The sequence below is a fragment of the Festucalex cinctus genome, chromosome 21, assembly GCF_051991245.1.
Source record: "Festucalex cinctus isolate MCC-2025b chromosome 21, RoL_Fcin_1.0, whole genome shotgun sequence".
Classification (NCBI taxonomy): domain Eukaryota; kingdom Metazoa; phylum Chordata; class Actinopteri; order Syngnathiformes; family Syngnathidae; genus Festucalex; species Festucalex cinctus.
This window is the reverse complement of record NC_135431.1, coordinates 6,812,291-6,837,500: the sequence shown is the minus strand read 5'-3', so window position 1 is coordinate 6,837,500 and position 25,210 is coordinate 6,812,291. Positions and strand designations below refer to the sequence as shown.

At 37.5% G+C, this 25,210-nt stretch overlaps 4 protein-coding genes and 1 non-coding gene across 6 annotated transcripts in view; 2 read left to right on the top strand and 3 right to left on the bottom strand.

Annotated features, from left to right (window-relative positions):
• Positions 1-18,694, bottom strand: part of ints9 (integrator complex subunit 9) — a 33,031-nt gene extending 14,337 nt beyond the window's left edge. Inside the window, exons 1-17 of one of the 2 annotated variants that reach the window (XM_077510223.1) lie at positions 18,531-18,694; positions 18,160-18,287; positions 18,009-18,069; positions 17,836-17,898; positions 17,555-17,694; positions 17,382-17,468; positions 17,122-17,242; positions 16,791-16,925; positions 16,612-16,723; positions 16,362-16,542; positions 16,209-16,269; positions 14,777-14,948; positions 14,534-14,658; positions 13,814-13,981; positions 13,656-13,754; positions 13,445-13,582; positions 12,466-12,615 (exon numbers count right to left, since the gene is read on the bottom strand). In XM_077510223.1, the coding sequence (XP_077366349.1) occupies positions 12,466-12,615; positions 13,445-13,582; positions 13,656-13,754; positions 13,814-13,981; positions 14,534-14,658; positions 14,777-14,948; positions 16,209-16,269; positions 16,362-16,542; positions 16,612-16,723; positions 16,791-16,925; positions 17,122-17,242; positions 17,382-17,468; positions 17,555-17,694; positions 17,836-17,898; positions 18,009-18,069; positions 18,160-18,287; positions 18,531-18,539 (1,950 nt within the window). In that variant the 5' untranslated portion in view covers positions 18,540-18,694. Of the gene's footprint in view, positions 1-11,783; positions 12,616-13,444; positions 13,583-13,655; positions 13,755-13,813; positions 13,982-14,533; positions 14,659-14,776; positions 14,949-16,208; positions 16,270-16,361; positions 16,543-16,611; positions 16,724-16,790; positions 16,926-17,121; positions 17,243-17,381; positions 17,469-17,554; positions 17,695-17,835; positions 17,899-18,008; positions 18,070-18,159; positions 18,288-18,530 lie in introns of those variants that run through there. The other variant, XM_077510224.1, reaches the window with a different exon arrangement.
• prkrip1 (PRKR interacting protein 1) lies at positions 8,306-10,229 on the bottom strand. The gene has a single exon (XM_077510233.1). It carries the CDS (start codon positions 9,846-9,848, stop codon positions 9,282-9,284), a length of 567 nt encoding a protein of 188 aa, XP_077366359.1. The 5' UTR covers positions 9,849-10,229; the 3' UTR covers positions 8,306-9,281.
• On the bottom strand, positions 8,444-8,727 carry LOC144010990 (small Cajal body-specific RNA 13). The gene has a single exon (XR_013281412.1).
• glrx5 (glutaredoxin 5 homolog (S. cerevisiae)) lies at positions 10,437-12,311 on the top strand. The gene is made up of 2 exons (XM_077510234.1): positions 10,437-10,847; positions 11,382-12,311. Exons 1-2 carry the CDS (start codon positions 10,550-10,552, stop codon positions 11,552-11,554), a joined length of 471 nt encoding a protein of 156 aa, XP_077366360.1. The 5' UTR covers positions 10,437-10,549; the 3' UTR covers positions 11,555-12,311.
• Positions 18,678-25,171, top strand: pla2g7 (phospholipase A2, group VII (platelet-activating factor acetylhydrolase, plasma)). The gene is made up of 11 exons (XM_077510227.1): positions 18,678-19,075; positions 19,737-19,865; positions 19,940-20,090; positions 20,248-20,341; positions 20,442-20,510; positions 22,445-22,610; positions 22,783-22,896; positions 23,923-24,014; positions 24,104-24,274; positions 24,362-24,510; positions 24,591-25,171. Exons 1-11 carry the CDS (start codon positions 19,013-19,015, stop codon positions 24,689-24,691), a joined length of 1,299 nt encoding a protein of 432 aa, XP_077366353.1. The 5' UTR covers positions 18,678-19,012; the 3' UTR covers positions 24,692-25,171.
• The last annotated feature ends 39 nt before the right edge of the window (positions 25,172-25,210 follow it).

Here is a 25,210-nt window from a genome sequence, read left to right as displayed (position 1 = left end):
ATCGCAACCAATACAGCATAGTGGAAAATAGACAATACTGGATTTTGAAAGTTCACACAAAAAGTGACATCTTTTAAATTATTGATCATGATCTAATATTATTTCAATTTGATTTATTTCTCTATTTATTTATTTATTAACATGTTGTCTGTTGGGTTCTTGCATTTGCTGGGTTATTCAATCGGTTTTTAACATAATAGATCACATGACAATTGGTTATGCATAGCTGTTTGAATATTATGGTGTGATGTTGCCTTTGTTTTGCTTTACATATATGATTCTCCGTTTTGTGAAATCATTTTGTAAACAACTTTTTGAATGTGTGACATGAAATTATTATTAGTATTAGTATTAGTAGTATTATTAGTATTAGTAGTATTAGTAGTATTATTAGTATTATTATTAGTATTAGTAGTAGTAGTAGTAGTAGTATTATTAGTATTATTAGTATTAGTAGTAGTATTATTAGTATTATTAGTATTATTAGTAGTAGTATTATTAGTATTAGTAGTAGTATTAGTAGTAGTATTATTAGTAGTAGTATTATTAGTATTATTAGTAGTATTAGTAGTAGTAGTAGTAGTAGTAGTAGTAGTATTAGTAGTAGTATTATTAGTATTATTAGTAGTATTAGTAGTATTAGTAGTATTAGTATTAGTATTAGTTTTATTATTAGTAGTAGTATTATTAGTATTAGTAGTATTATTAGTATTATTAGTATTAGTATTAGTATTAGTATTAGTATTAGTAGTAGTAGTATTAGTAGTATTATTACTAGTTTTAGTATTAGTATTAGTAGTATTACTAGTAGTACTAGTAGTAGTATTACTAGTAGTACTAGTAGTACTAGTACTACTAGTAGTAGTATTACTAGTAGTACTAGTAGTACTAGTACTAGTAGTACTAGTAGTACTAGTACTAGTAGTACTAGTAGTAGCACTAGTAGTAGTACTAGTAGTACTAGTAGTAGTACTAGTAGTAGTACTAGTAGTACTAGTAGTAGCACTAGTAGTACTAGTAGTAGTAGTAGTTAATTTTGTTAACGAAATGTATTTTTGAATTTTAGTTTTAGTTTTGTTTTTGTTAGTCTTAGTTCACAAAAATAACCTTGCCCTGAACAGGATAAGCAGTAAAGAAAATAAATGGAAGGATGATCTATTACCAGAATGAAGAGTATCGAGGAATTGGTACTGAACGCAATTCATGTGTCAATTGCTGATGAAAGTGAACTTCTAGCATGTAATATTCCCCCTCAAGTGTGTTTCGATGACAAAACGAGGGACTTGTTGGGCTCTCACCATCATCATGAGAGTCCAAAAAAAAAGGGGCGATAGCGCGCGTAAACGATAGAATGTTGCAAGCATGGCAATTGAGCGCTGCCTGCTTGTGAAAACAGCAATCAGCGTGTTAATGAATTTGCGCTACACTGGCTGCTTGTCTCGGCTCACTGACGGGGAGAGCAGTAATTATTGCCGACTTGGAATCTACTCGCCGTCATTTATCACGCTATGAAAGAACCGAAATGCAAGCGGAGCCGCGGGGGACGACAGGATGGATCGATAAAGTGTACTGCGTATGAACTCTGCATCGTCGACGTGCGCGATTGTATGTGGCGCTTACATACATGCGCCGTTTACATAATGAGCAATTTCTTTCAATTGCCCATACTTTTAATTGATCGCCGCTGATTGAATTGAATTGAATACAGTCCAGGTCTACTCAATTCAAAGGACTAAAATGATAATTACATTTCGGCTACCTAATTATATTGGTAGCCGACATATTTCAGAGCTATTGAAACAGAAAATAAAGCCATAAACCAACTTTTTCATTTGAGGGCCACATACAGAAAATCAGAAGGACGCAAGGGCCACATAATGTTACGAAGAGAAATTGTGTTTAGTGCAAAAAATTGTACAAATAATTTATTTGTGCTTTTGCATAATTAGAAAAATGCTACACTACATTAATCAATTTATTTGTAATATGGCAGTAGGGATATTATAGTTTTGGAATTTTTTATTTTAGTTTTTATCTCATTTTGAGTTTTGTTTTTTAAATTTAGTTATTTTTAATTAGTTTTCAGGGTGTTTTGGTTAGTTTGTATTAGTTTTAGCTCTTTAATAAATGATTAGTTTTAGTTTTTTTTTTTTTTTTTTAAATTTGTATTACATTTGTGCAATATTTAAAAAACACAATGGGAGCAACGTCATCTGAATGAAGGTGCTTTTCTATTGGCTGCTGCAAGATGACGTCACTTCTGTGTGACATACTTTCAAACGTCATTATTCCGGTTTTTATCAAAATAAATGACTAAAAATCACATTTGAAATCATCCCCAAAGGCTCATGCATTAAATGAATTAACAAAGACTAAAACAAAGGACGTTTGCTATAATTATAGTTGTAGTAACAACATTTTTTTTTTTTTTTTTAGTTTATTTTTGTTAGTTTTCGTTAACTAAAATGACGTTTAATGTCACCTGTGTTTTTCGACATCCCTCCATTCTTATTTTGACCATCTCCAAACATTTTTGTTTTTATTATTTTATTTGAACTGAGTCAAATGCCATTTTTTTTAGCATATGTCGCGGGCCACTAAAAAATGGACGGCGGGTCACAAATGGCCCCCGGGCCGTAGTTTGGACACCCCTGCCATAAACAGACCCAATAGCTCTATTACAAGGCATATAAAGTAAAATGTATGTTATTTAAGCAAGCTATTAAATAATTGCATATCCCCCTGGCATCCGCACTGCTTATTAATCAACACCCCCTCAAAACTGTTTCCTCTATTATGTGCGCCCCAGAACGAAGAAACAAAAAAACAAAAAAAATCAAGCTGCTTTGAAATTGAACACACTGAAAACACTTCATGCACCCTCACGAGTACTCGAGGGGCTGCAGCTTGGCTTTGAGGGAGGTACTCTGAAAAGATCAGTTGCATCACTCACTTGAGTCGTACCTGAGGTCAATTTCAAGTTCCATGCTGGTCTTTGCTGCAAAGCCGGAGGTTGGAACGCTGATTTATGTGGAATTCATAAAGGGAGAGATGTTTGAGAGGAATAAAAATGTAAATAGTGCAGTCAGAATCAACTTGATTTGCCAAGTATGTAAAAACACAAGGAATTTGTCTTCACAGTTACAACACGTCCAAGAAACATGAAAAAAAAATAAAAATGACCAACAGGAGACAGAACGGGAAGCCTGGTGGTTCGCTAAAGAGCGTCCCGAGTTTCGTAGATGGGGAAAAGGGAAAACAGGAGGAATGGGGGAGAAAAATGAGGAGGGGAGGAATGAATGATTAGTTCACCACTAGATGGCTCTAAAGATTACACACTGTCACTTTAATCAGATGTGGATCAAAATGTAATGTAAACGGAATGTCTGCCAATGTATATAACGTGTACAGATACACCATATAATTTTCCAAGTTACAATATATTTTGCGCAGCTTCATGTCAATTTCCAGTCCAGACTGTCTCGGCTTTGATTGAGGCACAGCTTGAACGATAAAACTGTACACTAAAACCATACAGTGACTATTTATTTATTTTTTTTCCACAGATCTTGGCCTCATTCTGAGGCGCCACAAGCTGATTTGAGAAGAGACAGGACGACCTCCGGTTTTGGTGAAGCGTTGCTCTCTTTGCTCTGTGAGTGGGTGGTGCTGAAAGTCTATTGATCTCTCGGGATGAGCTTTTGACCCACGGGCTGAGTTCCGGGCAAACAACGGCAGGCGGCTTTTTTTTAGTTTCGTTGGAAAAAAAACAAAAAACGCCGAACTGTGTGTGTGTGCCAGTTTGGATGTCACATCCCCTTTTTAAATGATCAACATGGATTTTGAAACCTTACGTAACCGACGCATGCTCCAATTTTGCTTCACATTCCTTGTGTACACAATAAAATGGTGTTATTTTTATGAACATTCAAGCATTTATTAAATTTTCTACTAGTGCGCTGAATTGTCCGTATCAACTTGAGTACAACTGTGTGCTACTAGTGCTAAAATTCTTCCAGTAAACATCTAATACGTCACGAATAATACTAGTAGCACACAGATGTCAACTAGTGCACAGTTTGCCTTTATTTTATAGCATGCAACTGTTCTACTAGTGCATAGAAATTTCACGCAAAAAAAAGCTAGTTAAAAACGGTAGTTCTACTAGTGCACTGTAGGCCTTCCAGTGCCCTATTTGTGCTACTAGTGTACTTAAATTGCCTTATAGTGAGGACAAACAGCACAATAGTACATCAACAACTAGACTAAAAAAAAACATTTTTGTTAATAAAATAAAAATGATATACTTTATATGTTTAAAAAAAAAATGAAACGACTTTTAATTTTATGTTTACAAATGAGCTAAAATAAGTATAATTATAGCAAAATATTTAATTCATTTTCATTTTGAACAATTAATTCAATACGTGGGCCTTTGTGGTTAATTTTAAATGTATTTATTTCTCTATTACAGCACAGCTGTTAGCAAAGAAAAAAAAAAAAAAAGCAAAGGTCGAACAGTCGTCTGGGAGTTGTGGTCCTTTTATTGTATGCAACTGACGTCATCCAATTCAAAAGCGCCACCAGATGACATCACTCCTCGGCATGATAATGTTATACACCACCTGTATTTGATTTGTGGATAGTTTGTTTTTTTTTAAATGTTTTGAATGTAATATTTTTGTGGATTTTTTTATGTTACTACTCAATACGTGATGTTGATTTTTTTTTTTTAAACCTTGCACACAAACTATACGCTAAAAGAGAAAAAAATAAAACTAATACTAAAACTAATAAAACTCAAACAAATTATTATTTAAAAAAATAAACTAAGAATAATAATAAAAAAAGAAAATTAATTATTTTGAAAATTAACTAAATAAAATAAATACATTAAAAAAACTATAATGGAGAAAAAACTGTTCCAAAACTATTATAACTGCAGACTAGAAGCAAATAAATGCTTCAATGGCTCACTACCTTGTTATGTTACTATTTATGAAAGTACTGAAACATTCTGGATCAATTACCTGTTAAATCGGTATATCATAAAGGAGGAGCTTAATAATTGATCATGTGGCATCTTAACACGGGCGTGAAAATATCAAAGTGTTCATTCAGTATGATGAGATTAAGCTCATCATGTCAGTGCAAGTTCATAATTAGAAACGAGGTACAAATGGGCTTCCAAGCAGACACTACAGGCCATGTGATTGGCTTGGTTATGTATTTGATGTTGCAGTGCCACCATGTGGCGAAAATTGAAAGTAACATGAGTGATGCCAACATTAGATGAGACCAAAACAACAGCTGGGCGTGCAATAAATAAAAAAAACAAAACAAACAAACCATTCAATAATAACTTGATTATATCCCAGCTGACTTTGGGCAAGCTAATCAGATGTAGACGACAACCATTCACATTCAAACTAGGATGACCAATCAAGAGTCTTCACAAGCACGTTTGTGGCCAGTAAAAAAAAAAAAACATCCAAAACTATGTATACAATTTGTATAGCGCAAACGCAGTTTATCAGAGCAAGCAAATCCCGAGTAATTATGAGAACAACTGTGTGATGTTGAACATCTGTTGGGCAGCGAGACGGCCAAACAGTCATTAAATGTTGTCTTGGGGGAGATTGTGTGACACAGATACAGACGAGTCATCCCCAGCCCCAAATGCCTCATTTGGCCCATGCGAAGGCTACATTTTAATAAGGAGGGTTGTACCGCCGGGTAATTCAAAGGCTCATTTGAGGCACAATGAGGCAGCAGTAGAGCAAGATCCACAGCAACAGGAGCATTTCCACCTCTAATGGGCTTATATAGAAATAGAAGTTACGTGAAAACAAATGTAAACTCATTCAAATTTGCCAATCAGTTGTTTACATTGTTGTTTTACAACAATGATGTTGCACCAACGTGATGCCCATGGGCACCAGTTAGCCCCAATGACCACATGAGTAGCCCACGGGCCTGTTCTAAAACTAGACCAACATTGCAAATTTCTATGAATATTGAATAAGTGATATTTTAACTCATTCACTCCCAGCCATTTTCACAGAAGCAATCTAGTTCGCTCCCGGCTATTTTACTGGATTTTGACAGAATATTGTGTCCTATTGCTCTAAAAACATGGAACCTACCAAAAGAAAGATGAAAGTCTCTTCTTTCATGAATAAAAAAATATATATATTTCTGTTTCCATTTTCCATCAATTAGCATTAGAATTTAGCTAAGTTTCATCATTATTCACAAATCTAATTAGAATTGTATTTTTTTTTCAACATGGCCCTGGTTGATCTCTTATACTCTGTTGCCACCTGCTGGCCGCTTTTGTAATTACTACCATTGCTTCACACGTTCTTTGTAGTTGAGAGGCTGCATCAAAGCCTTATGTATGCTCTAGCATAAAATAATAAAAAAAAAATAAAAAAAAAGTCTAAATACGTCTTTGGGACACTTGAAACATTTGACATAGAACATATTTATACGTTTTGGAAGTAAATGAATTAACGTAACACTGATGTAGCTTTATAGAAAGTGTTTCCAAATTATTGTGAGAAATTATTAATATGATCAGTATTTTCATGTAAATAAATATCATTCATTACATAACATCATATAATAAGAAAATATAGCCATAAAAGTGCTGGGTCAAAAATAACCCAATCTGAGTCAATTTGACCCAACTTATGATTATTATTATTTTATATTATTTTATTTATTTATTGTATTTATTTATATTTTATTTTATTTTATTTTATTTTTTTTTCATTTTTTTTTTTTTTTTTACTTTTTAAAACACAGTTTTGTACAAAACTACACCCAAAATTGGGTTGTTTTATACAAAACAAAGCATAGCTGGGTCAATTTGACCCACGACGTGGATCAGTCAAATTTTTTTGCCCAATTTTGACAACATCAGAGCAGAATTGACTACTTTTACCCAACGTTTAATTACTTTGACCCAGCAGATTGGATTTACGATTAGATTTGAATATGGTCGCCATTTTTTAAGTAAATTTAATGTAATAGTATTTTAAAAAGGTGACTCGTAATAGTAAAAAAATAATAATACTTGCACCATCTCAATGTTATTAAAAGCAAAGATAATTTTGGTCATTTCGGTTTGCCCTAATGGTCCACATGCATTGAGGCGGTGGGCCGAATCTGGAGTTTGACACCTGCGTTTTGACAGTTTGAATAACACTGCTGCCGCAGAAAGTATGTTAACCCTCTAGATATTATCCAGAATTCTCTATAAAGTGGTTATAAAAAAAAAAAAAAAGTAAAACTACAAAGAAAATATGTTCCCATGTTTTTTATTGAACACAAAAAGGTAAACGTTGCAGTGCATGGTGGGAAAATTATGGGTTTCATAAGGTTTCGTCCCTCCAGTGGCAAGTAATAACCTCAACTGAATGTTTCCTGTGGCTGTAAATCAGACCAGCACAATAGTGAAGATAAATTTTAGACCATTCCTCTTTTCTTTGCAAAATGGTTTCAATTCAGCAATATTCATGGGATGTCTGCTGTAAATTGCTCTTGAGGTCAAGACAGATTGAGGGGGCCGATGTTCTTTTGAAGACATTCTTTTGTGGGGTCTCAAGTTATATAGGTCACGTTAAGGAAAAAGTTAAGAAATTAGTGATAAACTTGGGAATTACATTTTCCATCAATGACAGCAATATGAACCATCCCCACATTATGTTTATGAGCAACAGCGGAAAAGTGCTTTTTATTTTTATTATTTTATTGCTGCCTACTTTGTCTTTTTCTTCAATTCGTGTGAAAAGCTTTGGTCAATTTTTTTTTTTTTTTTTTAACTACTTGACCTTTATAACGACAAACGTATTATTAAATACGAGGTTTTGAGCCCTTTGTTTCATGGGTATGTTTTGTTCTGACATGCATTGCACAGATAATCCACTAGAGGGCAGTATCACCCATCTGATAGCTTTTCCAGCCACCTTGCAAGAGAAAGGAGACTCCTATAATTTTTTTTTTATATACTTATTGATAGAAATGTGTTTTCTGATTTTTGGAAATACTAAAGTTTCTTATGTCTATTATTTTTGACAGCTGTAAATTTATAATGTAACGCATTGTGACCAACATGAATCAAATATGACACAAATCACTGCTGTGCCTATTTTAAAACGTTCAACTCAAGTTTATTCATATAGTGCTTTCAAACAGCCTGAACTGTCACAAAGCGATTTACAGAAAGACAAAAAAAACAAACAAACACAACATAAAACATTAACACCAATACAATACAATCACAACAAATCAACTCAAATCAATTCAATTCAAATGATTCTAACAGTTTAATTGAAAATTATGCTGACTATAAAAAATAAAAAAAATCACAGAAAAAACATTTGCATAATTTGTGTTGATGAATGCTACAGCATTCCCACAATTATGTCTTGACTGTGTTTGTGACAGTCAGCAGTGTCCAATAGGTAGCACTTCACCTGATTCAGACAATATCCGACTGCCAATGTTGTTGTTTTTTCTCTACCTGCCTCAAGAAAGGCGAAGGCCACAGACAGCCCATCACCGCCGTGGAAGCAGGAGTTTTGTCCAAAGAATATCGCACGTGAAGCTTCTGGGCCTCCAGAAGTCACGCCTTTTCATTCTTTGAATTGCTGTTTGCAACCTTGTTGTGTCCACAAGCAACGGACATGTGCGAGGGGCGACATCACGAGGTTGCAGATTTGCAGAAATGTCACAGTGAGATTGTTGCTTAGTTAAAAAAAAAAATAATCAAGGGGAATATGGAAATGTTTTCGCATTTATTTGACATCTGCACACTCCTTGTTGTGCTAATAACTAGTGCAGTTACTAGCAGTGAGGATACAAATCTTACTAGTACAAGAACCTAAGGTAGGATAACAAAAAAAAAAATGCTGAAATAGTTTTCCATTGGGAATTTAAATAAAATTACTTGACACCTGTCAATTGCCAGAATTTTTATTAAAATGATTTACAAAATGAGGGGTATAATGGAGGCTCTGCAACAATTTAAGAGTCCAAATTACATATTTCTTGACACAAGAGAAACGTGTAAATATGAACAGCACATGGACTGTTTTCATGTTTAAGTTGGCCCATCAACAGGTTTAGTGCTATTCAACCAGGCAGCATAGTCCAAACTTGCTGAAAAATGTCAAGTTTACAGTCATGCTCTTTGAGTGGTCCATATCACAATTTTGTTTGCCAAAAACGGCAACAAAAGTGTGTCAAGAGTGTTCAGGCAAATGCATAATGAGCTACTTCTTCCCCATAATGAAGCTCGGGACCTCAGCATCATCTTCAGCCTCTTGTTGCTCATCCTCCTCCTTTTCGTCTTCACTGCTGTCACAGCTTTTTTCAGCATCTCCATTTTGTTGGTCTTCTTGTTTGGCTTTCTTCGCCATGAGCTTCTTCTGTTTCTGTTTTTCACGTTTCTTTCTGCGCTTTGCCGTCCTCTCTTCGGCTTCCCGTTGGTTTTGTTCCACTTTGTCCAAGTAGGACTGCTCCTTGCTTTGCTTCACCGACATCTTGTCCAGAAAGTCTTGTCTCTGGTACTCTCGGCGTCGGAGGTGGCGATAAACGTGGAACTCACCGCTGCCCGCACCGGCGCTGGAGCCCATCACGTCTCGAACGAACTCCGGTGGAGCCCGAGGGTTCCATTTTTTCGGTCGGTCCGGGATTGCAGCGGGTTTATCGGGATTTCGCATCAACCGCTCCAACTTTAAGCGTTGTTCTTCCGCAGCGGTTTTGGCGATGACCAGCGGCTGACCGCTCTTTCCACCTGGTTTCGCCGTTTTGTTGTTTTTCTGTTCGTGCTCCGCCATCTTGCTGAATGACTTAATTCGTCAAATACTTCCGTCTTGCGCGAGCGACCCGGAAGTTTTTATACTTATTTTGTAGCTATTCATTCGATTTCATTTTTGTTTTTTAAATAATATATTCCGTAAATGTTATATTTACATTTTAACATTAGTGTACGTTTTGCTTAACACAGGTCTATGTTTAAAGTAACGACTTACCCGGACGCCGTCGTATGCTTCCGCCTGACACGGATTAAGTTTTATGTGTTTGTAATCATTTATTTGCACGATGATTTGTACTTATTTCAAATTTACTATATTTTTATAATTGTATTTTTCTTGACATTGTAAACGTCCCCGTGTTTAATAACAGCTGACTGACATTACCTTGCTTGGGTGACCCGGAAGTTTTTATATATATTTTTTGTAATTATTTAATTTCTATACTAACTGAGTCACATATTGAGTGGCTTTTTTTAAAAAAAAATATATGATTTTGTAATTTTATTCAATTGTTGTTTAATGTTTTAAGCGTCAGTGTTGTAATATATTTGTGTAACAAATATGACCGACGTTTCTCTCAACCAATGATCAATGGACGTTATGGTCCCGCCTCTCGGTTTCAAGCTGGAGTTTTTTTCATTTTTTTGAAGAGTGGCTAAACTCCGGTGTCGAAGCGAGATACGTGTGTTCACCGTTTTAACAGATAAAGCCAAATAAGCAGCATGAATAGCTTAATAAGATACACTTCCCGGTGTCTGCGGTTCGGAGCGGCGTACTCTCTACCCGGACAAGCCGAAGGACGTGTATGGACGGCCTCGACGCGGCTCTTGTGCGCGGCGTCGGGTCTCCAGAAGGACCTTGGCGACATGGTGAAGAAGGACAAGGTGGTAGTTTTTATGAAGGGGACACCAGCTCAGCCCTTGTGTGGCTTTAGTAACGCCGTGGTCCAGATTCTACGGATGCACGGAGTGGACGACTACGCCGCGTACAACGTGTTGGCGGACGAGGAGCTTCGAGAAGGTTAGCACCTTTAACAACAAGTGGTTACCTTACGTTAATTATACTTTTTTTTATTTTTTTTTATTAAAATTCCTCAAGTTCTCCAGACTACTTTGTTGCGTGTCCATCAGACCATCACCCACGAATGACTCCTCGTTATTCAATGTTGTCGCAGTTTCCTTTTTCCACTGATACTTCACCGTCGACGTCCAGGCGATTGTGACGTCATCAACGTTTGTGGATAACTCCCCAACCATGCGTGACGTTTATCAGCATTTTGCAGAAGCACCGTTGGGTGCGGTGCTACGCATCAGCCGTGCAAAATTATGTAGCCGTTCCAGGGAGTTGGGCAAAAGCCTTAAATTTGGCTATGAGCCTTTGGACTTAAGTTGCTGTGTATTTATCAATGGACTCAACAGAGTTGAGTTTAGGTGGCAAATATTTACTCATGGTTCTTGTTGTGGACCAGTTTTGTATTGTAGCTGACATGATTCACAAATATTAAATCTGTCATCAGCCTCACCAGTCTTGAACGAGTGTCTTTTGCGTCCACAGGAGTCAAAGAATTCTCCAACTGGCCAACGATCCCTCAGGTCTACTTCAACGGCGAGTTTGTGGGAGGCTGCGACATCCTCCTCCAGATGCACCAGAATGGCGACCTGGTGGAGGAGCTCAAGAAGTTGGGCATCCAGTCTGCGCTACTGGATGCTGAGAAAGACTCCAAGTAGAGGAGGAAGTTGAACTTAAATGCGTTTAAAAACAGAGGACGTATTTACTCGGTTGACTTCACTTCACGCGTTGCACTCTAAAAAGGCAAAATTGACTCTTCTGACTGACAATGTACATGCGATTGAGTGAGCAGTTTAGGTGGATTTCCTGACGTCTGACATGGATTTGGTTCTTAAAACAACCCACATGAGCAATGCTAAAAGAAATGTTGGCTTCCAAAGTAGACCGTTTTTATTTTTCCTTACCTTTGCCACTGTAGCTTTAATACTAAAATCTCTACTCCTCAGGATGACTTCACACTATTGTTCAAGTTGGGCCAGAACACAATGACATCATACTCGAAAACATCAAGGAAGGGGCAATTCTGTCTTGAATCGTTACTTATTGAATGAAAAGGCTAATACTTTAGATTTTATAATGTACATGCTTGTGATAATGTCGACATGGGCTCCATGTCACCACCAAGTCTTTTGTTTCCTACACAAGAAATGGACGCCCTCTGTTTATAAGTAAAGACCCGCTGAAACGCAACAAATAAACTACATATTTTGGTCATGAAGATGAATCACGTTATTACATTTGAAATGTGTTTGATGCTGAAAACCTGGGACCTGACCGTCAATCACTGTAGCTTATTTGCTGCCTAAGACTTGCATTACCACACCAATGGTACATTGTAATATATTGTACATTTATATCATGATTAAATGTATTTTAACTGCATGTACACAATTAAAATATCAATTAAAAATCGCATCTAACTTTTTGAGCAATGCCGCACTCGCACGATACTCATCAAATCACAAACGGTATCAAAGTTATCTTAAATACAAAATACAGAAATTTGGTCTTGACAATAAAGACAAGTTTACTGAGTAACAGTTCAAATTTTCTGCAGGAAGCGCAGTACCAGGTCTCGCAGCGTCGTGCGCAGAGGTTCGTTGTTGTCGCACACGATGTGCGTGCCGTCCTCCTCCAGCTGAATCAGCGTGTCCTCCGCCTGCAGGTGGAGGATGTGCCCGTCCGCCGTCTCCTCCACTTTGACCTCAGCGATGCCATGCTGCAAACAACGTGTGCAAGGTTCAACTCTGGGTTGCTGGATATTTTTGTTCCATTTAGTTTATTTGCTGCGCCCAAAACATTCTACCATTGCTCTTGCCTTAAATTAGGTGGAATTTCAAGATAGAAGTTGTAAATATGAGAATAACATTGAAAACATTTTTTTTTTTTTTGCACAAAACAAGAAAATGTTGAAACGTAAAAAAATATGAATACAAATAAATTTCGTTGAAACACTAATTATGCTAGTTCCTTTTGAACCAAACAAGATTTATTAAATTATTTAAAAAAAAAAAAGTGCAAATATTGGTATATAATTTTAAACAACTCCAAATTAGTATTAATTTTATTTTTGTTTACAAGAAAATATTAATCACGATTAATGTGATAATTGCAATCATGATTATGACAATTTTTTTTTTTGGTACAAAACAAAATTTTGAAACGTAAAAAAGATGAATTCAAATAAATTTATTTGAAACACTAATTATGCAAGTTCCTTTTGGACCAAACAAGATTCATTAAATGAGTTATTTTAAAATTAAAAAAGTGCAAAATATAAATGTAAACAACTCAAAATTAGTTTTAATATTTTATTTTTGTTTACAATGATGACGATTTTCTAATTGGAATTGAATTTCAATTAATTGCACGGCCCTAACTTTAATGCAATATTGAAAATTACGACTACGGTACATATCTGTTTTTTAATGTTACAAAAAAAAATAAAAAAATCTAAAAACACACAACTTAATTTTCATGAAATTGCACCATTAATTTCAGAGTGTAATTTATCTTCTTTTTACTTCAGCCCAAAAGTAGAATCCAACCTTTTGCAGAGTTGCGAGGAAGGCTTCCAAGGGTACGACTCCACTGAGCAGGGGTTTGGGCGCCTGACCCGCTGGGGGCTCCTCCATCACTCGCTTCCTCTTCTTGGTAGGGGGCACCGGAGGGGGCTTTGGAACTGACTGATAATACCAAACGGAAAAACATCTGGATTACTTATAGTTCAGCCTTGGCAAAGGTCAGTGGTGGACTCACCATCAGCGTGTGCTTGTTGTCTTTCGAATGCAACATGGCCGACACGGTTGCCACGGAGATGCCAGGTTTGATCTCAGAAGGCACCAGGGAGTTGGCCAGCTAGGAAGAAAATGATGTCAAAGACTTTGAAAAGTTGCCTCCCTCCTGGTGAGTCTTACCTCAGGTAGAATATAGACCCGCTCGTAACGGCGCCTGAAGGGCAGGCTGAGCACGGAGCAGCGCCTGTAGGCCATCGGCGGGGGCTGCAGCTCCAGCATCAGATCGGAGCGATGAGACTGGGTCATCGGAGGCTGGGTGTACTGCTCGGGACAGACCACGTGGACGGGCTGCAGGGAGAGCCAACGGACGACGGGGTTTCTCCCCAGTCATGACAACTTTTAAAACCTGATCGGCATTCCACGAGTTGGTGTATTTTTAACAGCAATTGCAGTATTTTATGATATTTATGGACATCAATCAGCATTTATTCCTATCTGCGAAGGTTTGTAGCGAGAGGACAACCTGTACAGGATAATAACAAAAATGTTTCTAAGAAAACAAAGACTAACAAACTACATCTTACATTTATAAAATTAACTAAAACTAATTGGAGTTCTAAGCAAAAATGTCCTTTGTTATCTTTGTCAACATCATACATACTTTTGGGGTTCATTTTAATTGTATTTATTTCGGTATTGCTACAAAGTCAAAAAGTTGTTTGAGAACTGTATTTAGTTTATGACACAAAGGTTGCTCGATTATTAAGAAAATAATCACGATTATACATTTAAACATAAAACAAAAGCTTTGATTTGAAGCATCACAAAATGGGGGGAAAAAATACATTGAAAAAATTAACAGTACTTGTAAAACTTAACGAGGTTGGTGCAGTGTCTTACCTGGACCTCCTTGAGCAGCTTAGAAACTTGGTGGAAGTTAAGCCGCGTGTCAATGGGGCAGTAAACACACTTCATGGCCAGCGGCTGGTAGGGGGCCAAAGCATCCAAGTAGGAGAAGTCAGGTTCTGTTGGGTAAAAATGAACAAACAACCTTACCTTCAGGTAGCGGCACATCGTTTTGAAAAGCAGCACTGCTTAAGTTCTCGGCTTGTGTGCGTTTCCAAGCTTGAAAGTGTTGGTTACCAGTAAAGATGATCGTGTTCAGACTGGATTTGCCCCACAGCTCCATGAAGTGGACCACGTCCCCGAAGCGCAGGGAGGGGTGGCCAGTGAACACCACGCACGGTTGGCGGAAGTCACTGCTGAAGTCACCGTGAATGCTGGGGTAGTGCTTCAGCTTGTTGCTTTGGATCAGCTGCAACGACATGGACCAGATAGTTAATGGAAGCTAACTGTTTAAAATACAAGTCTGGCTGTGATTATTGCCCTGCAAACATCTGCCAAAACAAAATCGGCCAATTGGGCCAATTATTTTCCCCTTAAAATATTATCACCGAAGAAATTTGAGAAAAACGAAATTCCCAACACTGAGGGTGTAGTGTATGTTATTCCGGTTATTTTGTTGTCCCTAGGCGTCCTTTAAGCTATTTAATGACACCCCAGTTGGAGTTAACTGTAAAACTAAACACACAACAATAAGAATTACATCCACTGTATATTTAAATACCAATCATACTTTGTTTTTAAAACACTGCTAGCCTAGCGCTAATGCTAAAACAAAGGGAGGATCCTACTCAAATGCTAACCGGAAGTTAGCTTCACTAACCACTCTTAGTTGTAAATACGTAAGAATGGTTTTATTATTGACACATAAGTCTATACAATAACCTTGTAAACTTCATGAAATTTGTTGATAAGGTCATAGTTTGGACTTGTTGTTCAAAGCAGAGTAAATATTAACTCATTCACTCCCAGCCATTTTCACTGAAGCAACTACCTTCGCTCCCGGCTGTTTTACTGGATTTTGACTGATTTGGCAAGGCCTACAGAACATTGTGTTCTTGTGCTATAAAAACATATATAATTAAAATATATATATATATATATAACAGCATTTAAAATGTATAAAATGGTAAAATGTATAAATTGCTATAAAAACATGGAACCTACCAAAATAAAGATTAGTCTTCTTTCATCCTTTTTGCAGCAATGAGCATTCGAATAAAGCTACGTTTCATCATTATTTACAAATCCTCTTAGAATTGTGGAGAAATCAGCTTGTTTTCAACATGGCCCTGGTTGCTCCATTTTACTCTGCTACCACCTGTTGCCCGTTTTTTGTAATATCTACCATTGCTCAACCATTCTCTACAATAGAGAGGCTGCATCAAAGCCTTCTGTATGCTCTAGAATTTAAAAAAAATAAATAAATGAAAAATACGTCTTTGGGACACTTAAAACATTTAAAATAGAACATATTTATACGTTTTTGGGAGAAAATGAGTGAGAGTGAGCGAGAGTTTGGGAGCAAGAGTTCGTGTGTAAGTGACATCCATTGAAAAAGAATGGGGGGAATAATTTTATGCATTTTATATATTTTTCAAAAATAAATGGCAATCTGTATTTTTTTTAAAAACGCATATCGGTCAGGCCCTACACAAGATAGTTGTTGTACCTCTGCATGGGGGAATGGAGGCTCTGGAAGATACACCTTGGACTGCTTGTTATGACAGAGCCTAAAATAATAATTAAAATCAAAGTCAGCACGTATGACACCCAACTGCTGTTCTTTTATACAGCAGCGTGTAACAGAAAAATATCTCCTCACCACTCAGCAAAGATTTGTGAGAACTCCAAGGAGCTGTTGGCGACAGGCGAGATGAAGTAGAACGGCGTGGTACCCAGGTTGGCGCTGTCGATGAACTGGTACAGACACTCCAGCAGGTCATAAATCACTCCAGAGGAATAGCACGGCACAAGCACATTGCCTCCAGCTCGTATCGTCATGGCTACAAAGCACAGGTGACAAAACGTTTTCGATTGGTCACAAAGAAGCTGGTCGGCGCATTTTAGCCAACCTAGATTGCTGCAGAATTCTCCCAGCATGCCATCTGGGTTGGCGGTGGGCATCTGGGTGAGGCCTGTCAGAATGAGAACATCGCTGTTCTTCAGGGAGCTTTGGTCCATCGGCTGGGAGGAGACAGAGGAAAGGCTACGTCACTTTTTATCATCGTGGAATGGGGCATTTGCTGCACACCTGCGGGTGGGTGGTGAGGAGGGACGACCCGGACACGTAGGAAACTTTCTCATGATGGGACTGGATGGTCCAATTGGAGCTGCCCAAGGAGTAGCCAGAACTTAATGGGGAGATTTGTACAGCTCCAAACAATTCCTATGGGGTCAAAGGTCATTGGGCAATTGTGAAAATTTCACGTCATTTTACCTTCACACAACATTCAGTTCAAGTCAATATGGTAAAAGACATGCAAAAACACCCCATTAAATCAATATTAAAACATTTTCGTTTTTTCCAGGAAACTTTCAACAGTTTATGTGCGCTAGATAACAAAATAAGGACAGCTTCTTACCACTTTCTGCGAATAACCCACAAGCTGCACTTTGCTCAGGGCAGAGTTGACCTCCTGCATGCCGTAACATCGTTTCCACGTCCAAACATCAACTGCATCCTTTAGTGGTCCAGGAATCAACCTTGTGAATACAATTCAAAATGAATAAGCGCAACTTCATGTATTTTAACAACACAAAGATTTTCTTTTCACCAGGTACAGCAAAAGAAAAAGTCATGATTATCAGTTTGTCCTCATCAAGGTTGAGGGTGAGCTGATACCTTTGTATTTCCTTCTTCTTCCAGGAGGTGGCAGACTGAGCTTTGGGAACTCTCTCCATGAACTTCACCAGCTCTTCCATCAGCAGTCTGAACAAAAACAAGAAACTCGATTACTTTAAACAAAACACCCACAAATGTTGCCAATGAAAAAAAAAAAATCCCTATGTCTCTACCTTCCAATCTGCAGGGTGGGCTCTGTGGCGTACACTGTGCCGGTGAAGCCTGTGTTTTCTGTGATGTAGGGCAGGGCCATCATACAGTGGTAGTTGGAGATCAGGATGACATCGATCGTTGACAGATCCAGCAGTTCTCTCTGAGAGCATTCATCAATCAAACTCATTCACATACATATAAAAATATAATGTAAAATAGTACCTCAGTATGAGTGTGATGTCGTAGCAGCACTGTGCATTCTACCCACAAAACGTTTACATGCAGTGACTGAAATTCTTACCTCGGGGAGACAGAATTCTGGCTGGGAGTCCACAAACACTCTGCCCGCACACTCTTTCAGCTCCTGGAAATATCAGCGCATGAGAGAGTCATTTCACAGTCTGTAATTAGTCCGACAGTACAAAAGCAAGACAAACCAAAGCATTTTTTCAGAATCCACCAAGTATCTCAAACCTTTTCCAAGTTTAGAGGTCCATCTTTAGCGCTCCAACCTGGTAGCTTTGAGAGTCTTGGGCTAGAAAAGGAAGAAAAAAAATGCATTGCATACAATAAATCACAAAAGCAGTCAAGAGGCTAACTGGCTAATTGACAAAGGCTCACTCACCTGTGCACGAGGGGAAGGGGCAAGAAGTGAAGGACAGATGTGGTGTCCAGTCCACAATCCAGCATGATGGTGGTCGATTTAAATTTGAGGACATTGGACGGCAACGTGGGATGGCCAGACAGACAGTACTAATGGAAACCAATCAGTAGGAAAACAGAGATAATCGAATGTTCATAATGGACAGACGTAGCATAGCTATCAACATTTCATCTTCAGCTCTCCAAACATCTCTGAGTGCTAGTTACTTTTTGGCTAACGAATGATAGAAGAGGCTGCTAGTTGCTACGATAACTCCTGCTCCGATATCCTTGTTCCTTTAGCCTACAGTTACTTTGTCAGATAAACACGAATAATACGTACGTATTACTTACCAATTTCATGTTTTAACAAATCACTACACCATTATAATATGAAGGAAAACTGGTACTGTATGGCTAACATTTAAAGACGTGTACTTTCTTCTTCGCTGGCTAAATCGGTAGGTTGTACACAAATACACAGACACAAGGCGCCCCCTATCGTGTGCCGGAAGAGTGCTGGTTGATAGTGATAAAATAGACTTCCGGTGTTTTGTGGTTACTGTATTTTGGAATGTATGTAGTTACAATGCCGTTTACGTTATGGAGGATGGTGCAAGTGTAACTAACATTTATTACTTGCGCGAAACAGTAGCGGCAAAGACGTCTAGAATTTGAGACGTACGCTATGGCCAATACGAGTTCCAAAACGTTTAGTATATAGTTTAGAAGTTAATAGGCAGGATCCTATACTTTTGGTTACCTTAGCAATCGAACCTGTCAAAACCCCTCCCCAGTGACTCACACTTCCAACTGGGTAAGGTCAAGTCATTTGAATGTTGCGACATGGATTGCGGAAACTTTGCCCACTAGACATCGAGCAGTTTTTACCTCCCCAGGTAAGTTGTATTTTTTTGTTTTAAGGTCATTGTTGCCCTCGCTAAAAGTTTACTAAACGGTAGTGTTAAAAAAAATCGGACCGTACTGGCTTTCCCGATTTTCCAAAATCCAAAGTAGGAACTGTACTTTGTTTACTTGAGTATTTCCTTCACATTAGCAGTCAAAATGATGATTGAAATGGCATCAAACAGGTCTCCCTTAACAAAACCAGTAAATCTCTGGCAAGCTGTCAGACGATTATGAATTTCGTTTTTATTATTAATGTAATAGTAAAATAAAGAGGATACATAACGGACTTCCAGGGAAAAATGGTTCTGCCTCTCATGTAAGATAAGAGGACAAATACTGTATTACAAAAAACAAAAAGCTGATATTTTAATTAGTAATTTAAAAGCAATATTGATATTCAATGCAGTATGTGTTATTTAATATTAGTTTTTAAAACAATACAGTATATACACAGCATGTCCTTATCTTACGGGAGGCTGACCCATGACAGGGTTTTTCTAAGGAAGTCTGAGATGATAAAATAAAAACGACGCGAGTACTGTTACTGACCATCAATGAGGATTTTATTACTGCAGCACACCCTGTGACGTGTGCATGTCCTCATTTATTTGTGTACATTTGAATTGACCCTTTTTATTCCTCCCCACACAGATCAGAGGGGGTCTAAAGTTAACATTTTTAGCTATGGGGAATAGTTTCTGCAACACCCTTGAAATCCCTCCACCCAAGGGACCAAATTCTGCAGGATGCACCGACTTTATGATGGATAATACAGAGCAGGTAAAGTGCAGGATGAGGAACCTGGCAGTGTAATTGTTTTCGGTAATAAATATCTGCAATTGTGTTCCCACCAGGGCAGCTTCTTCCGCCTTTACTACCCTTGCCAGAGGATCGACAAAGCAGAGATGCCAGACTGGATTCCATGCAGAGAGTACTTTAATGGACTGGCGGATTTTTTGAAAATCAACAGGACTTTCAGTGAAAGAATATTCAACTGTCTCTTTGGTAATTTATCATGACACTAAATTTGGGCCTAGTCACCATTATGCTCCTGTTTTTTTGTCTTTTAAATCTGTTCTTAAACCACTTTTATAAAAAAAAAAAAAAAAAAAAGCCACATAATGTGGGCAGTTTATTTATTTCACAATTTATTTTTTTTCAGGATCCTTTAAGATTCCAGCCTACTCGGATGCTCCATTTAAGTCAAATGAAAAATGCCCCGTAATTATATTTTCACACGGTTTGGGGGCCTTCAGGTATATATTATCCTTTCTTGGCATTGACAAATTTTAAAATGAATTGTATGTATATTTTTTGGAATGGTCTGAGTTGTGGTCCCCCCCCCCCCCCTGTTAGGACATTGTATTCCGCTATATGTACAGAACTAGCCTCTCAGGGCTTCATCGTGGCCGCTGTGGAACACAGGTTCGTGCACTTTTAATTGATTTATCTACTCTGCATGTCGTAGTGCGGCAAGCGTTCTAGTTGTTCCTGTTATTGGAGCTATACAGGTTTTAATGTCATCTAAACACTTCTCAGTATGATGCAATTCTTCCACTTTTAGAGAACACAAAAATAAACATATCGGGCCTTTCTGTATGCAACTCCAACTTCATCTCAACATAAGTCAGCTGGGAGGTTCCTCCTCACCCGTGACACAAATGAGGGCACAATAGAAAATGGGTGAATGGTCAACACAGGGTAAAATAGTGTCACATGAATAGCATTGCACTGTGTTGTTTACAAGCAACTTCCGTCTGGCCTGTCTCCATCATTCCTATACCTCAATGGATCGACTCCAACCATGACCCGGACAACATGAATCAGCACAAATTTACGTTTGCCTTATATTTTTAACCTTCTCTGTGATAACAATAGTGATTAGTGAACATATACAGACACAAATCAGCAATATGACTGCTACTTTCATAATGTTGTGTGATAGGCCAATTTTAGGAAGCCTTTTTTTTGGGAGCATATTAGCAGACGCAGCCCACAATTGGTCCATCTCATGCATACATGCGACACATGTCAGCTGGTGATCGCTAAAGCCACAGAAAGAGCATGTGACTTAGAAATCTTGCATGTGAAGTTGTCACAAATGTCAAGTCATAATAGCAAATACATCATCACTTCTTGGGTAATTATTTGTTTGTCAGGTAGCTAGGCAATAAAATGAAGGATGTTGGGAAAACTGAATCACTACTTTATTACCTTGAAAAGAGGAATCTTTTTTTTTTTTTTTTTTTTAACTGCATATCAGGAGTAGCTAATCAAAACAGACAAATGACTCATAACCTTGGAGTCATTCCTCCAAAGTTATCAGCCAGTGCTCTGTAAACCAAGGTTAAGGAGGAAACCATCCACTTCATCTTTTGTTGATCATCCAATGTTTGTATCCAAGTTAGATACAGAGATATCCATGAACAAAATCTAGTGCGTACTTTTCTGTTGTAAATTAGGGATAGACGAATATCAGTATCGGCCTTTTTAAAAAAACAAAACAAAAAAAAACAAAGCTGGCGACCAATAAAAGGTCAATCTAAAGCCATTTTAATCTCAGGGTACTATTAATTTACATTTTCAGGTAACTTTATAAGGGATGCTGCTAACCCTGGGAACCTTCTGAACCTTTTTTTGTTCCTCAATAAAACAAGGTCATGTGAAAGTTTAAAATTTCAGGTATTTTTACAGTGTGGGAAGAAATATTTACTGTATTAGACCTATGGATTTACTTGTTTAAAGAGATACTTCACTTATTTAGCCCATTATAGCAATAAAAAGTTCATATTTTGTCTATAATTAATTTGATACTTTAATTATTTTTCACGTACAATTAGTACCTTTAAAAACACATTTTGCAACTTGCTGTCGACTGAAAATGACATCACAAGGGCTCAAGTAACCAATCACAGCTCAGTTTGTGAATGTCACATGACCAAACCTAGAAAACAGGTGAGCTGTGATTGGTTACCTGAGCCCTTGTGATGTCATTTGCAGTCGACAGCAAGTTGCAAAATGTGTTTTTAAAGGTACTAATTGTACATGGAAAAATAATGAAAATATCAAATTTATTATAGGCAAAATATTCACGTTTGAATGCCAAAAATGGCTAAATAAGTAAGTAAAGTATCCATTTAAGTTTCCATTTAACTTTTTAAGACTTGCTGAGTACCTTGGGAGCTCCCTGAACATTTTGTTAGAAATTTAAAATGTTTATATTCTAAGATTAAAAAAAAAAAAAAAAAAGTATATATAAATAAATCCAAATAATGGTTATCGGCCTTCTTGACTACTAATAATCAGCATCGGCCCTGGAAATCTTTTTTAAAAAAAACATGCACTTCTGTCTCCCGCAGAGACCAGTCTGCCTCAGCCACGTATCTCCTACGACAAAAGAGCAAGTTGGAGACTGCCAACAAGGATTCCTCGAAAACTTCACTCACAGACACCCTGGTGAGGGAGTGGATGTACTACAGAAGCCTGCAACGAGGGGAGCAAGAATTCCCCCTCAGAAACCAGCAAGTATGAAGCCTTTGATATCACTATACTTTAAAACATGCCTGCAGTTATTAACTAAAAGCATATAATCTTTAATCAGAGAACTCTGACGCTGTGAAGCATTATACCCGTTTATTTTTTTTACTTCATTAAGATTGTGTAAGATCCGATACAGACCCTTTTCTGTCTCTTCCAGGTGCAACAGAGGGCCGCCGAATGCGTCCGTGCGCTTCATAAACTAACAGACATAAACTCAGGGGTGCCAGTGCAGAATGTTTTGCATACACAATTTGACTGGAAGACTTTGGAGGTAACTCAAATATATATTTTTTCATGTACTATTTATTTTGAATAAGTGAGGTGGCTTCACAATATTTGGGTTACTGACTTGATTGTTGCCTCGACCAGGGTTATTATTGTTTTGGAATTTTCATTTTAGTTAGTTTTTGTTTTGATTTGAGTGTTTGTTTTTTTTAGTTATTTTTCAGGGTGGGTCTGTTATTTTTTTTATTAGTTTTAGTTATTTAATAAATTCTTTGTTTGTTTCAGATTAGTTTTAAAAAATGTGTATTACTTGTATCCTACGCAATATTAAAAAAAAAAAAAAAAAAAAAAAAAAAAAAAACATAGGAGCGATGTCATCTGAAGATACTTTTCTATTGGCTGCTGCTAGATGACGTCACTTCCAAACATCCTTATTCCGGTTAATATCAAAATAAATCTAACGTACTTAAAATCATCCCCAAAGGCTCATGCATTAAATTAATTGCCAAAACTAAAACAAAGGACTTTTTTTTTTGCTATAATTAGTTCGTTAGTTTTTTTAAGCATAAAATGTGGTTTGTTAGTTTTTGTTTTTTTTAAAAAGCATTTTTGTTTTTATTTTATTTCATGAACATTTTTTGAATTTTTTGTTTTGTTGTTAGTTTTAGGTAACTAAAATAACCTTGTTGCCTACACACCAAATTGACTTTTCAGTATCAGTTAAAAATAATTGAAACCACCTCGATAATTTCATGCAACATTTACACATTCACATTCAAAGAGCAGAGGCTCAAGAATTGAACCCTGTGGAACACCATGCGTCCTCCAGAGTAGATAACCACGATGTACCATCTCAAATCGACTACTGAGCGCACCAAATTCCCTGCAGCACATATCGGCCAAGCAATGTCTCGTGATAATCTGCAGCCAATGATGGTCAAACCATTCGTATATGACTCACTGAACCCAGGTTGAAAACCTTAGATATTAAAAGCAGATCTAGGTATGGTTATGTACCTTGCATCAGTCCTTTGGTAAAGCGACCTCTGATCAAATGTCCTGTTCAAAACAGAATTCCATGGATCTTGGCAGAGTAGCAATGATGGGCCATTCTTTTGGGGGAGGAACAGCCATCGAAGCTCTAGCCAAAGAAACAAAATTTAAGTAAGTGCAGCTCTTCACATCAATCCATTTTTTTATACCGCTTACTTGGCTATTGATGGCGGGTCGTTAACACCCTTGCCGTCTCTCAGGTGCGCTGTAGTGCTGGATGCCTGGATGTTCCCGTTAAAAGACGAAACCTTCCCTCAAGTGAATCAGCCTATTTTTTTTGTCAACTCGGAGAAGTTCCAGTGGGCGGAGAATATAAAGCGCATCAAAAAGTTGGACTCGTCCGACGTAGAGAGGAAAATGATGACGATCAGGTAACACGAGCACAAAACGCCACCGCCGATTGTAAACTGCACGAAATTTCCTCTCCTCCTGATGGATTTTGTTGTTGTTCTTCCAAGAGGGACTGTGCACCAGTCTTTCCCAGACTTCACCTTTCTGACCGGAGACTTCATCGGCAAGTTGATGAAGCTCAAGGGTGACCTCGACCCAGAAATCGGGCTTGACCTCTCGAATAAAGCATCGCTCGCGTTTCTGCAACGGCACCTTGGTAAAACTTCAAACTTAACCCGTACCTCCGTTAATTAAAATCTTAGTAGTGTCTGGATTTTTATTTTTATTTTTTAAAAGGTTTGAGAAAGGACTTCAATCAGTGGGACCGTCTAATTGAAGGGGATGATGAAAACCTCATTCCAGGAACTAATGTCACTTTGCTTCAGTCAGCCATCTGACAAAAACGAAGCAACGGCAAATTCCTGGAGCCTCTGTGACCTCACGCTGTAAACTTGAGAGGATCCCGCCATGTTGAATCTAAGTAATATTTTAAGCTCAGGTGGGTTTATAAAGGACATCTGTAGAACATTTGCTTTCTGCGCATAACTGACCACTTTAAAGTATTTATATCTGTTCGTATTTTACCAGTATTTTATCATTTAAAAAAAAAAAAAATCAATATATGTCCTGTTTGTGTTTTTTAAATTTGACTGCAACATTTTAGGTGTGCGCACACGCTTGTGTATTTTTTTATTTTTCATCATGAGCCAAATTAGTGCACAAAATGTGACGATATGTAAGATGTGCCTTCATTCACAGTGTTCAGTATTCCAGTCTATGTGCATTTAAAAATATATATATTTAAATCCAGGCATTTATTGTATTTAGTCAAGTCTATTTTTATGTGCACACTGTAATAAATCATGTTTGCATACCTACATTGGTCTCATTTAAGTGCTCAGTAAGCGAAAAAGGAA

Coding starts and splice junctions, on each gene's coding strand:
- glrx5 (XM_077510234.1), top strand. CDS start 10,550: ATGAATAGCTTAATAAGATACACTTCCCGGTGTCTGCGGTTCGGAGCG. Junction 10,848..11,381: donor GGACGAGGAGCTTCGAGAAG/GTTAGCACCTTT, acceptor TTGCGTCCACAG/GAGTCAAAGAATTCTCCAAC.
- prkrip1 (XM_077510233.1), bottom strand. CDS start 9,848: ATGGCGGAGCACGAACAGAAAAACAACAAAACGGCGAAACCAGGTGGA.
- pla2g7 (XM_077510227.1), top strand. CDS start 19,013: ATGTTGCGACATGGATTGCGGAAACTTTGCCCACTAGACATCGAGCAG. Junction 19,866..19,939: donor TGATGGATAATACAGAGCAG/GTAAAGTGCAGG, acceptor TGTTCCCACCAG/GGCAGCTTCTTCCGCCTTTA. Junction 24,275..24,361: donor AGGAAAATGATGACGATCAG/GTAACACGAGCA, acceptor TGTTCTTCCAAG/AGGGACTGTGCACCAGTCTT.